The following is a 14,765-nucleotide window of genomic DNA, read 5'->3' on the forward strand; positions in this document are numbered from 1 at the left end:
CTTTATACCTTTAGGTAATAGATTAAAATTCAATTATCTCTGTACATAAATTACCGCATCTCTATACTCTTTCATTTATGATGATTTTCAGACACCCAACCTTCCCTCTACTCAGTCCCCATATCTTATCTTTCTCTCTGTCGAGTTTGTGAGTGCTTTGAATCATTCAAAGGGATATTTCTTATGGCTTTCACAAAATCAACCCACAATAGATCAATGAACCTCGCTTTTGCCTTAATATTTCAATGGTTGTGCCATTTCTCTCGCGGGGTGGTGCACATTTTGCCTTCGACAAATTTTGAAAAGCAAAATGTGGAAGTAATTATTCGTTCGATTAACTCTGACCTAAACTCAGCCATAGTGCCACACATTATATTGCTGCCTCGTGCAAGGAGGGAGAAATGCCTCAAAACACACCCTTTGAATGTTCTATGTGGCAAGGGGTGTGGGGAAAAGGTTTCTCATGAGGAAAATCAATAAGAATAAAACATCTGAGTGGTTTCTTCAGGGCAAATTTTTTTGTTTGACATTAAAATGAATTTATAAAAATTTCTAATCAATTTTCTTTAAATTTTTTTTGCAATTTTTAGGCGATGCTGCCGATGGAATGTACTTCATTGAAGATGGCACAGTGTCCATTCGTATTCAGCAAGAAGAGGGTGAAATTGAGATTTCAGTCCTCGGAAAGGGTCAATACTTTGGTGAATTGGCACTAGTAACGCACAGACCGAGAGCAGCGTCCGCTTATGCTGCTGATAATATTAAAGTGGCATGTAAGTGGCTTTTTATCATACATTTTTTTTATCCCCCACTCTTTCTCTATTTGTTATCACTCTATACCCACATACCTCTTGCAGCAACAATTTCACATTGTTTATTTTGTCTTGTAAGGGGAGCCTCGTCAGCGCCATAATTGGGGGCGATGTGCAATGGAAAAGCATTGCACTCGTCACCCCATTTATTGTGCTGACGAGGAACCCAAAAATTAATAAAACAGATGAAAGTATGAATAAAGAACTTAGTCGCACTAAATGAGTCTTTTGAATCACCTGGAACATTGCATGGCGATCCTGCCAGTTCCACATAAATTGTGAAAATTGAAAAAAAAAAAATCATTAAAAACTTTAAGTGTAGAAGTGAACAAATAGTAGTTCCACATAAATTGTGAACATTGAAAGAAAAATAAAATCATAAAAAAACTTTAAGTGCAGAAGTGAACAAATAGTGAATCCAGCATGGGGAACTATTGTACAGCGGAAAAAGAGGCCCTCAACAATCTACAACAGGGAGCCAACAATGCAATGAGTACAACCGTCGAGAGGCCCAACGTGTCGAGCAACGTGTTCGAGCAACGTGAAGTGATCTATATAATCATCTTGGCCATCGGTGTCACCCTCCTCCTCCAGGCTGGTTGGAAAATCTGTTGGAAAAAACTGGAGGCCAGTAGACAACAAGTAAATATCGCCTAAGAGAGTCAACGCGGAGCCAACCAATACCCAACGCAGAATCAACGAAGATGCAACGTAGCCCCATCGCATAAAGCAGACAAAGAAAAGGATTAAGCTAAGTTTTTACATTATACATGGCCTTAAGCCAAAGTAATACCGATTTCCAAAGCGAAGTTAAACAATATTTAAGCGAACTAAAAAATATATGGACTAATTTGAAAAAAGATGGACCAAATAGACAACGAACAAAAAAGTTGATTTTAGAAAAACAAACTCGGATAAATGAAATTAGATTAAAAACAAGAGAGCTACTGAGCGGGAAATCTGTAGACTCTGAAATAATAAAAGAAAGAAAAAAGTACTTAGAAGAAAGCGACGAAATATTGAGAAATTCAAAATTAATAGCTGAAGAAGCAGAAATAAGTGAAGAAATATTGAATAATCCAAAAGAAAGAGCTGAAGAAGCAGAAGTAAATGAAATCCCAATCCCCAATTCAGAAAACCCTAATAAAATGTCGGTATTTGATATTAGAACCGCGGCCACTATTCTTCCATGTCTCGAAGACACAGAAGAAAGTGCTCACCGATTAATTGACGCGATTGAGATGTACAGCCTCGTCCTTGCTGCATCGGAACAAACATTGTTGATTAAATTTGTGTTGAAAACAAGACTTCCCCAAGGAGCCAAGCTCAAACTGAAAAATGAGTATACGAACGTAGAGAATTTAGTGCGTGACATCAAGAAATTTTTATTACCAATCAGATCACAAACGGCGCTGATGCACAATCTCTGCACAGCTAAACAAGGAAGTGACAGTGTTGAAAATTTCGCTAAACAAATCGAAGAAACGTTCATCAAATTGACAATCTCCCAAGCACAAGGAGATGATACTACACACTCTGTTTTATCCCACACCAATGAAAAAATCGCGATAAATTCTTTTGCCAATGGATTAAAAAGCAGTCAATTAGGAACTATAGTTAAAGCACGGAATTACGAAACCCTAAAAGAAGCAATCAGGGGTGCTCTAGACGAAGAGAGTACAAGAGGACAAAGTTCAGGACAGATTTTTCACGCAGAAAAGAGAAATTTCACGCCAAAACGCGGACGTGGAAACAATTACCGAGGAAGACCAAATCGCGAAAATTATAACAGAACAAATAATAGAGGACAATACAGAGGACAATACAGAGGACAATCTAGAGGACAATATAGAGGTCAGAATAGAGGTCAAAATAGAGGACAAAATAGAGGAAACGCTAGAGGAAATAGTAGGAATACAAATTCAAATCAGTCAATCCGAACCGCAGAAGAGGAAAATGAACCTTCTGTAAATACCCTTTGTGAAGACGAATACTTTAACGCATTTTTTGCTTAAACATGAATTATTTAAGAATTCTAGTACATAAGAAACAATTTCGCTTCCTCATCGATACAGGAGCGTCAATTAGCGCTATAAAGAGTGAATGTGTAACGAATGACATGCAAATAAATAAGACTAAGAAAATAAAAATAAACGGAATAAGTGGATCGACATTTTCACTGGGATCAGCAAAATTGAAATGTAGGTTGAGGAATGAATGTTTTGATCACGAATTTTTAATACTAAGCACTCCAATTAATAATGCAGACGGAATTTTGGGCACAGACTTTCTTACAAAATTTGCAGCACGCATTGATTACACAACAGGCAATATTTCGATTAAATTGGACAAACAAAATCTTATTTTACCAATGGAAGCATCTGATGAATCCCTAAGTATGACTGTGGCAACTGATGTAAGAATCCCAAGCAGATGCGAATGTGTGAGATATATAAGAACAAATGCAACAAAAGAATGTGTAATATTAGGGAATGAAGTAGAAAAAGGTGTGTTTGTAGCAGGAATGATTGCGAAACCTATGAATGGCAAAATACCTATAAGATTTTTGAATGTGCGTGCGGAAGAGGTAATTATTAATAACTTTCAAACAGAAATACATGACGCAGACGATTTTACTGTAGGAGATTATGGTAAAGGGTACAACTCAGCAAAGAGAGTTGATAAGTTATTCAAATCATTAGAATTAGATTATCTCACAGGAGAAGAAAAGAAAACGATTAGCGATATCTGTAAAAAATATGCAGACATATTTTTTGTCGAAGGAGACAAACTTGACGTTACTAACGTATTACAACAAAAAATCCATCTAAAACCCAACACAAAACCAGTGTATGTAAAGCCCTATCGCCTGCCTCAGTCCCAAAAAGACGAAATACACCGTCAAATCCAAAAACTCCAAAAAGACGGCATAATAGAGGAGGCAAGGTCATCCTGGTCATCACCACTTCTTTTAGTCCCAAAAAAAGTTGATAAAAATGGAAACAAAAAATGGCGACTCGTGATAGACTATAGACTACTTAATAAGACAATTGAAGACGACAAATTTCCGCTACCAAACATAGTAGAAATTTTAGATTCGCTGGCTGGTGCGATCTACTTCAGCCACCTTGACCTATCCCAAGGTTATTATCAGCTTAAATTGCAGCCGGAAAGTAGGCCTGTAACGGCATTCACTACGGACCGGGGGCAATATCAGCTAACACGACTACCTATGGGGCTAAAAATTAGCCCAAGTTGCTTTTCCCGTTTAATGACAATCAGTATGGCAGGGCTAAATTATGAGGCCTGCCTAGTTTATCTCGACGACCTAATAGTCTTTGGAAGAAATTTAGAGGGTCATAATAAAAATCTTATCAAAGTCTTCCAAAGACTACGCGAGGTGAATTTGAAACTCAATCCGGAAAAATGTGAATTTTTAAAAAAAGAAATACTTTATTTAGGACATAATATAACCTCTGAAGGCATTTTTCCCGACCCTGCAAAAATAGAAGCAATGAAAAAATACCCTGTCCCACAAGATGCCGATGCAACAAAGAGATTTGTAGCATTTGCAAACTATTACAGAAAATTTATACAAAATTTTGCCCATATAGCAGCACCACTTACGAATCTAACGAAAAAGAATGTACAATTTATCTGGACAGATGAGTGTCAAAAGGCATTCGAAACATTAAAACAAAAACTAGTAAACCCACCGATACTACAATACCCCGACTTCTCAAAAGAAAACACCTTTGCAATTCATACGGACGCGTCTGGATTAGCGATAGGTGCAGTACTTAGCAACAAAGATGGTAAACCCGTTGCATATGCAAGTCGTACTTTAAATAAAGCCGAAGTAAACTACGCGGTCCCAGAAAAAGAACTATTAGCGATAGTGTGGGCAGTAAAATATTTTAGGCCATACATCTACGGGCGAAAATTTATAGTCTATACTGACCATCGGCCACTGGTCAGCCTATTTAGTATAAAAAACCCATCAAGTAGACTCATGAAATTCAGACTTATACTGGAGGAATACGATTTCTCAGTGATTTATATCCCAGGAAAGAATAATGTAGCAGCAGATGCTTTGTCAAGAATCGAAGTCACATCATCAGACTTAAAAGCCATAAAAGAATCGCAAATATTCGTCACCACGAGAGCAAAAAAACGAAAGGAAGAAATGGAAAATAAAGACAATTTAAACGAAAATAACACGTCATTTGACCCAACGGTAGTAGAAATTTTGAAAAAGCCAAATAAATCGATAGAATTACGCGTTGTAGAAAAAATTAACTTTAACGAGATTAAAGGAAAAGAATGCATCGCGGATAAGAAGAGAACTGTCGTATACGTTCCTTCTAAAAATATAATCTTCTTGACTCTAGATACTCCGGCAATGCTGACACGAGATGAAGTGTTGGGAGTACTAGATAAACTTTGTAAACAGGAAAGCATAAAGGAATTAATTCTAATCAAAAACCCCGGGAACGAATTAGTTTCAGACTTCCTTGAAAAATTAAAAAGAAAAGAAGCGCGCACACTCCTTAAAAACGTACGTATACTCATCTTAAAGGGAGTAAAAGTAATAAAACAGGAAGATAACAAATTGCTAATTTTGAATGAATTTCACTTACTACCGAGCAGCGGGCATGCCGGAATAAACCGAATGTATAACAATATCCGAAAAAGCTACTATTGGAATGGCATGCGGAAAGACGTCGAAAATTTCGTAAAATGCTGTGAAAAATGCCAAAAATTCAAGCACTCCCAACCCACAAAAGAAAAACTAATCATTACTACTACTGCTTCAACGGCGTTTGAAAAAATTTATATGGATTTAGTAGGACCATTTGAAAGAGATAACAATGATTATGCGTATGCATTGACATTACAATGTGAACTTACCAAATATATTGAAGTATACCCACTAAAAACTAAAGAGACAGCGGAAGTAGCAAAAAGCTTTGTTAATAATTTTGTATTACGTTATGGCATTCCAGATATTATTGCCACTGACAAAGGAAAAGAATTTACTTCCAATATTTTTGAAGAAATATGTAAATTATTAAAAATGAAGAAACTGTGTTCCACGGCATACCACCACGAGTCGATTGGATCTTTAGAGAATACCCATAAGTCTCTGGGAGCATTCCTAAGGATGCAAGTCGATGAGTATCCGGGTTCGTGGAGTACATGGTTACCTTTTTGGAGCTTCTCTTTTAACACGACAGTGCATACGGAAACGAAATATGCTCCGTATGAGCTGGTTTTTGGTAAGAGATGTAAGCTACCATCAGGGTTAGAAAGAGTAGATCCCGTCTACAATTTTGAAAATTACGCTCTTGAGTTGAAGTACAGACTTCAGAGAGCTCATGAGGACACAAAAACAAATCTATTAAAATCTAAGAAAAAAAGAAAAGAAAATTATGACAAAGTCACAAATCCAAAAGATTTCAATATTAATGACAACGTTCTAACAAAAAGAGAATGTAGTTCAAAATTAGAGGCACTTTTTGAAGGGCCATACAAAGTCCTAAGGGTGGAACACCCAAATTTAATTATATTAAAAAATAACAAAGAATATACAATACATAAAAATAGGTGTAAATTATTCCATCAAGTAAACTAAATATTTAAATAGCTATTGCAAAGGTCACTATAACAAAAAAAAAATTAATAAATAAATAATTAAACAAAAAAAAAACTAATTAAATAAAATCTAAAATAAATAAATTTATGTAGAATTTAAATTTTATTGCAAAGATCACCTTCAAAATAAAAAATCAAAATAAAATAATATATCTATAGAAAAATTATGTATTAATAATAAATAATTTTTTTTTTAAGTTAAGGGGGTGATGTAAGGGGAGCCTCGTCAGCGCCATAATTGGGGGCGATGTGCAATGGAAAAGCATTGCACTCGTCACCCCATTTATTGTGCTGACGAGGAACCCAAAAATTAATAAAACAGATGAAAGTATGAATAAAGAACTTAGTCGCACTAAATGAGTCTTTTGAATCACCTGGAACATTGCAGTCTATATACTTCCATTCTTTCTTGCTCTGCCTTTTTTTGACTCTCTTTTTATTCTCTATAATAAACCTTCAATGAAGTTGATCGATTGGGAGATTTATTATTGAATTACATTAATATGTACATAAAAATATACATTGGCAAGCAGAAAACATATGTGAAAAAAAAGAGAAAAATTTGGAAGAAAAGCTTCTCATTGAAGTATTTTTGCGACGTGCTCAAGCTTTCGATCTCTTTCTTAAATACAAACTCCTTCAAACTCTTTCTTAAGATGTCTATATTCAAGTAAACTTTGCACAAAAGCTCCATCAGGTATAAATTATAGCTGGGTTCATAAATTAACCCAGAATCGTTTAAATATTGAAAAAAAAAATTCGAAGTCGAATTTCAAAATCTAGAAAAGTTAATTCAAAACCAAAATTTTTGAAATTTCGCGGAAGAAGTTCTAAAGCTCTTCCTTTAACCAAATCTATTGAACTTTTATGAAAATTAAATCTTTTTAGGAAAGTAAAATTATCAAGCGTGCTTAATATTGTAGAATAGACGAATCTAGGTTAACTAATGAACACACTTGCTCGATTTTCTCATACAATGAAAAGGAATTTTTAAATTTTCTTTTCATATTAAATTATATTTCAACATGAACTTTTAGCTGTGATTTAATTGGACATAATAAATTAAGCTCTGCTGAAACTATTTATCTGGCGGTGCTTCAGTGCAATGCTTAATTGAATATATTGCTCCCTCACACTAACCCACACATAATACAAATTATTTATTAAAAAAAAAAACAAGCGTAATGTATAATAACAAATTTTTGTTTAATGCTTTTTGTTTTTTCTTTTATCTTTTTCGTTTTTGTGAATCTCTCTCTGCTCTCACACACTTAATCTACTCTCTGGTGCATGTGTTTTGTGGCAGTTTTAGAAACGTGTTGTTTTGAGAGACTCTTGGGTAAATATGTAGACATTATGAAACGGGGATTTCATACCTACAAACACTTAGATGAAGCACTCTACTTGGAGATTCTTCGTGATTGTCCTTCCAGTTAAACGAAAAGAACAAAAAAAAACAGAACTAAATAAAAAAGGCAATTTATTAACATTTATTTCTTAAATTTTCATTAATTAATAATTTTTCTTCCGTCCTAGTAAACATAATATTCCCATAAATACAAAAAATACTTTCCTTCTTATATCCTTTTTCCTTGTATGTTTTAAAGTCTTTTAAGTTGATTAGAAGTGAAATAGAATTTGCGTAAAATGAGCTTTTATTCACATGATGGAAAAATTTGTTAAATTTTTAAATCTTTTTTTTATCAATTGGGAAGTATTGTAAAACGGCAAAAATAAAATAAATTACATTTTCTTACGGCGTAAAAAAATATAACAGCTGTCAGTGAACGCTTAGAGGCGTCAAATAATTCGAAATATGTTAACTGAAAAATTTTATTGAATTTTTAATGTGAATAAAGCTCTTTAAATCGCATGTAATGTCCTCTAACAGCAAGAATGGCCTCATAGAACTTTTCATTTAGTCTTTCATTTCTCTTTAGAATTTACACAAAAAAGTAAATTTTGCAACAATTAAAAATCAAAATCCAGTAAATTTGTGTTCCATCACTTTACTTTCAAAGATCTCGTTGTGAATGTCTCACTGAAAATTTAAAAAAAATAGTAAATTATATTTGCTAAGAAAATGGAATGATTAATAATTTTAATATTTATACTAACGCTTTATTTAATTTTTAATCAGTTTTAGATTTAATGACGTTCGAACGACTCTTAGGAAAATGTATTGACATAATGAAAAGAAATTTTGTTGAGTATGAGGCGCAAATCAAAAACTTGCTGGCTCAAGGTGTTCGTCTCTAGGATGAAGATTTTATTTCCAATGTCATCGTTACAAAAACAAGTAATAATAAAATATATATAAACATTATTAATTAAATCATCAAAGGGAGAATTTAAAAAAAAAAACATGCAAGAACACAGAAAGAAGAACATTTGACATTAAAAAAATGAGACCACACAACAGAAACACCGTCAATGAGACTGAAAATTCTTGATTCTAAATTAATTCTACAACATAATGTACATGGAAAATCTAACAAGGAGAAATAATTCCGTGCGAAAATTTGCTGAAGCATCTCTAAAATATGGTTTAGTAGAGAGATAAAAAACACAAGAAGGTTGCATCATCATTTTACTTTTATAGTTACTTCCACATTAAAATAAAAAAAACACTTAACACATTACTTTTTAAACACACAAGAACAACATAATAAAGGAATCAGGCTAAGAGCTAAAGCAAAAAAAAACACATGAAAAGGGATGCGAAAAAGTCATGCAAAAAATATATAACATAAAATGGTAATTAAATTGATTCTAAGCTTTTCTTCTTTTATTATCTCTTATTTAGCTTTTGTGAATCTTTCTTCTACCTCCCACGCAATACATTTCCTTGTTTGCATCAAAATTCTTTATTTCTTTTAGTGTGCTTATACACAGAGAAAGATTGATCTCTCCTTTTTGGCAGCAAAATCTCTTTATTTATTTTTTCGCTCCAAAGATTTATTTACTGTGATAATAATTTTCCTCAACAGAAAAATGTTATCATATACACCACATACTTTGAATCATATCTCATTGAGTTATGTTTCGTTGGCATTTAGATGATGAAATACCTGTGCAAAATAGCTATGTGAAAACATCGTTAGTTTGCATGTGGAGAGAAGAAAAACTTTTCTCTGAGAAATTTAACATTTTCATTCTCCAAATAAACAAGATGAATGCATTAGAGGGTTGATGCAAATGAAATTACATTTTCTAAGAATTTTATTGATCAACTTTTTCTTAGAAAGCAAGAAATCATCCTGAAGAGAATTTACAGTGATGCAGGGAATTAAACGTAAACTGATATTATTTTATTTCCATGAATTCTCTTTCAATTTGTTAGCTTTAAAAAAAATTGCAGAGAGATTAGAATTATATTCAACTAATATGCTGACGAAGAATTCTTTGCTGATCTGTAGAGTTTTTATCAGAAAAATAATTTGTTCTTGATTGATAAAGTAAGTTAGCTTGCTGACTATGAGTATTTGCTAAAAAAATAGAATTATTTGTTTACTGAAAATATAATCTGAGATAAAATTAATATTTGTTGACAGAATAGAACTTAATATTTTTTTCAAGACAATTCTTTATCTAACAAACCAACGCTATAATAATAAAGAAAATTATAAATAAAAGTAATTCTCATTGGAATATCTCAAAAGAATATTTTTTGCATATTCTGTGTGAAACCACTATCTTATTTTCTTGGAATTAAAGTGAAATGTGGAAATTTCATTTCTATCAACCGTCGCTCTAATGCGTCGTCACTCCAAGGAAAATCCGGGATGATTGGAAAGCAAAATATTTATAGCAAAGAAAAAAAAACAAGAAATAGAGAAGAAGAAATGAGAGTAAAAAAGAAACAAATATCCTTCTTCTCTAGAGAACATTCTGATAAAAATTAAAAACCTTGAAGTGAAGTGTTCATTGAAAATGAATTTCATTTAGAAGAATAAATCATTTTCTCTCTTATAATTTTCTTTTGCATTTCATATTTAATAATTGTTTATTCTAGAAATATAAATTTTATGCTCTGTAGGAAGAAAGAGTGATAGAGTTCAATTCTAATTGAATATTTTTTTTTCTCTTTTGCTCTACATAATTTTTGATGCAAAATACAGTTCTCGACGTTGATGCATTCGAACGTCTCCTGGGACCTTGCATGGATATAATGAAGCGCAACATTGATGACTATGAGACACAATTAATAAAGATCTTTGGCAGCAAAAATAACATTAGTGATATTCGATAAGAGTGCTGCACTTTTGCAAAATAACAACCATAAAGTGCGCAAAGTTGACGACTGGCGGTGGAGGCGTAGTAAATGAAGAATAAAAAAAGAAATAAAACATTGTGTAGAAAAAAATCATACGTTCTCTCAGACAAATTAATTTAATCATGGTGGGATTGATAAGAAATAAGAAAGAAACAATTATACAAAAAAACCCAAAAAAAAATGAAAAAGGAATGGTGGGAAAAGTTATAAAAAGTCGGAAAATTTTTCCAAAGAAATTCTCAAATGTAAATTTCTTTTGAAAATTTCGTAAAAAAAGAGAAATTAGGTAAAAAGTTGGATTTTTTTCGGGGGAGAACATCAAAATTGTGAAGAAAGAAATTTTTAGAAATTTAGTTATAAAAATTCAGCATTAATGTTAAGTAAAAAAAATTAAATGAAAAATTTATTGATAGCAAATTGAGTGAGTTAATTTGGATCAATAATAATTTAGTAGAAAAAAAAATGAAAATCCACCTTAGATTTTAAGCTTCTTTTCAAATGTGTTCAGAATTTACATTTTATTTTAATCATTTTTCTTGTATAGTCATCCACTTTTTGAGTTTTTTTTTGCAATATTTTCTTTTAAAAGTTTTTTTTTTTATATTCATCAAAATAAAAATTTTCCTTTCTATATATTCAAACGACCTGAAAAAATATATTTTTAATCACTTTAAATTTCTGGCAATTTTTTTCATGTCTTAATTATTATTAATATTATTAAAGATACAAAAAAAGTAAAGAATTAGGAAGAGTTAAAAGAATATAAATATTAAAGGTAAACAAAAAAAGTAATATACATAAAAGAATTCGATAAATGTGTGTGGATGGGTAAAAAAAAAAACATTTAATATTGTTAAGTGGTGTTACATTTTTGCCATCTGTGTCACTTTGTTCTCACTGTAAAACCATCCCCCATCTATATAAAAGAAACCATGAAAAACTGATCGTGAATAACAAAATATACAAAACAATATATATTTCCTGCTATGGAGCAGAATGTAGAAAAATCCAAGAATATCAATCTCTAAGCTCCCAAAGTGAATGAAAAATAAGAAACCTCTTGTGTAGCCTATTTATAATTTATTCTTTTTTTTTGTTAAATTTTTTAATAGAAATAAAAAAGAAAATAATAAGTGATTTGAGTCATCCAGCGGTGAAAGTTTTCAAAATCGTGTGGTTTTTGTGACGTAGGTATGAAAACCATGTCAACTCCACTAATGTCACAAAAGATATTGAAGCACAATCTATGTTGAAATTTTCCGAATTTTCTAGCAATAGGTGTCGCTGGACAATAGCCCAAGACATGAACCAATAAAAGTAATTTTTTTCATCAAAATCCACACATAAACCACCCGATTTAGAGCATTTTTTGCACGAAATACACCACCCAGCTCATACTATAGAAGAAGCTTCAATGGGACTTTCAGAGGTAGAGACCATTTTTTTTAAAACTATGCAACAAAAAAATGATCTAATCATGCAAGATAAAAAAAAGATTTAATATGGAAAAAAGAGCTTAATTATATTATAAATATTGTTGAGACAATATTGAAGGAGAGAAAAAATTTACACACATAAAGTATTTACCTGTAGAAGCGAATCTATTTATATACTATTATTATAGAATGAAAATGAAAAGAGTAAAAAAATAATAGAAAATGATTTTGAAACCTAAAAAAAACGAGAGAATATTTTGAAAATGGAATAATTTTCTTTGAAAAATAGTATTTTTTACTATTTTACTATTCCTAGTGATTTCTTTTGTATTTAACAAATATTTTTTCTATAGGGGTAGTGTGTCTAATATGGGGAATATGGGGTATTTTCTTCTGAATTTTTTTTAACATTTATACATACATTTAAAAATTTAAAGCAAAATTTTTAATTTACTTTTGCCTAAATCTTGGATACAAAAGACAGTTAAAAGCTTTTTTACTTGAGTTTAAAAGTTATTGCGTTGATATCCCTAATTATTTACAAAAACTAACAAAAATCAATTGAAATATAAAAACAAAGTTAGTGAATAAAAAATTCATAAATTAATCAAAAGGGAACTAATTTTTATTTATATAAAAAACAAAAATTTCTAACCCTTATAATGACTAAAAGCATTTAATTTTTTGTTTAAAATAAAAGAAGGATACCATTCTTCACCCCATATTGAAACATTTTATACCCTATTTTTTACAATATTAACCTACAATATAATTTATTTTCAATTTTGAATTTTATTCATTCTTGCTTAATAACTGATGCCTAATTTAGAGGACAAATATTATGTAGTTTATCGTTCTTAACGACGATTTTACTTAAAAGAAAATAAAGGAAAAGAAGAAAATCCATTGAGTAGAATGCTGGAAATTTTGCTCAATGCGATGTGTTTTTTTTTTGTATTATTTATTTTAAAAAAAAGTTTTTTTTGCCATATAATTATTATTATATATTATAAATATATTCCAAGTAGCTATTAATATCTTCTAAATATTACAAAAAGAATAAAAAAATGTGTATTTTTTGTTATTTTAAATATTTCCCACGCAAGAGGAAAAATCCGTCTCAATTTTCACAAGAAAATGGAAAAAAGTAGATAACCTCCTTTTACTCCGTGAAAATGTTTCTTGAGAGAAAGCAGCAAAAATAATAAGAAATATCGATGTCCCTTTATTTCATATTCACCTCCTCTCCGACAAAAAATATAATATAAAGAAAATCCACTCCAGTTATCCTTTTAAAAGAAAGAAAATAAAAACCAAGAAAATAATGTACCATGAGAAAAGAAAAAAAGGCTAAGAAAAATGGTTAGATGAGTAAAAAAAAAATCCCAATGTAGTGTTAAAAAAGGGACACTAAAAAATGAAAGAGTAATAAAAGGAGAATCCTTAAATGGAATTAAATGTTTAATTTATTACATGTTGTGTACATAATAAGTTTCAGCAAAGAAGGCATAAAAAAGGAGAATATTATTAAAAAGAAAATTTAAGAAAAAAAAACATCATCACATGAAGAGCAAAGAAGAAAAATCATTGAAAATCTTAAAATATTAAATTCGCCGTGCAATAGAAGAAGAAAAAATAGTTTATTGCTTTAGAAATGCGACACACTGTCGCTGTGAGAAAAAAATGCGAAAAATTTGAGAAAAATTTTGTGAAAAAGGCACGAAAGTCTTGTACAAAAAAAATTGGTCTAGTCTAGAAGAAAAAAAATTATTGAATTAATTTTTTTGCCATAAAGTGACGGGAAAATCAATGATGTGGAAAAAATAGTGAAATGAAGCTAAATGAAGAATATTTTAAAGAAAGAAAAAAAGTAAATAATATTCACTGTCCTTATGCAATTCATGATAATCGAAAAAAAATAAATGAGAAAAAATCACCTACTATTCAGCTACATATCTTATATACAAAAAAAAGAAGAAAGAAATATTATAATTAAATTGTATCGGCACCAAAAAAACATTAAAAGAAAATTTATTAAGAAAAGAAGAATAAGGAAAGGTCATAAAGTTTAGTAAAAAAAAAAAATCACGTTATGAAAATTATACAAAAAAATAGATGGAAAGAAAATCTTTTAAAAAATCATGATTAGGTTTTTATTAGAATTCGTGCGCCGAAGCTATTTATTAAATTGAATTGAAAAAAATAATCATTAAATCACATTTTAGTTACAGTATATTGAAGGAAAAAAAATTAATGAAAATTCAATTTATTTCTCTAGCGGCAATTTTAGGGTGTATATGGAAAATCCAGACAAAAAATATCTTTAAAAAAAGCTTGTAGGTGTCGAAGACATTGAAGAAAAATCAGAGTGAAAATTATTATTGAGAAAGCAAAAGTGAAGGAAAAAACACGAATATCAGAGAATATGTATAAGAGCCCAAAAATAATGAATTATTAAATGTCTTTATAAATTAAAAAAACGATTTTTTTTAATCCAAACGATCTTGTTGGAAAGCTGAAAAGAAATTTTGAATAGATTGTCGTAAAAATTCATAAATCTCAGCTCTAGTGTCTCTCTAGGTACAC

The 14,765-nt window shown here is 30.8% G+C and overlaps 1 protein-coding gene across 10 annotated transcripts in view; it reads left to right on the plus strand.

Annotated features, from left to right (window-relative positions):
- Nucleotides 1-14,659, plus strand: part of LOC129793397 (cAMP-dependent protein kinase type II regulatory subunit) — a 109,858-nt gene extending 95,199 nt beyond the window's left edge. For 3 of the 10 annotated variants that reach the window (XM_055833387.1, XM_055833384.1, XM_055833391.1), the window contains 2 exons: nt 591-773; nt 10,589-14,659. In XM_055833387.1, the coding sequence (XP_055689362.1) occupies nt 591-773; nt 10,589-10,719 (314 nt within the window). In that variant the 3' untranslated portion in view covers nt 10,720-14,659. Of the gene's footprint in view, nt 1-590; nt 1,033-7,773; nt 9,126-10,588 lie in introns of those variants that run through there. The other 7 variants (XM_055833386.1, XM_055833385.1, XM_055833392.1 and 4 more) reach the window with 4 other exon arrangements.
- Nucleotides 14,660-14,765: the final 106 nt, after the last annotated feature.

This window comes from Lutzomyia longipalpis, chromosome 3 (genome assembly GCF_024334085.1).
Source record: "Lutzomyia longipalpis isolate SR_M1_2022 chromosome 3, ASM2433408v1".
NCBI lineage: Eukaryota > Metazoa > Arthropoda > Insecta > Diptera > Psychodidae > Lutzomyia > Lutzomyia longipalpis.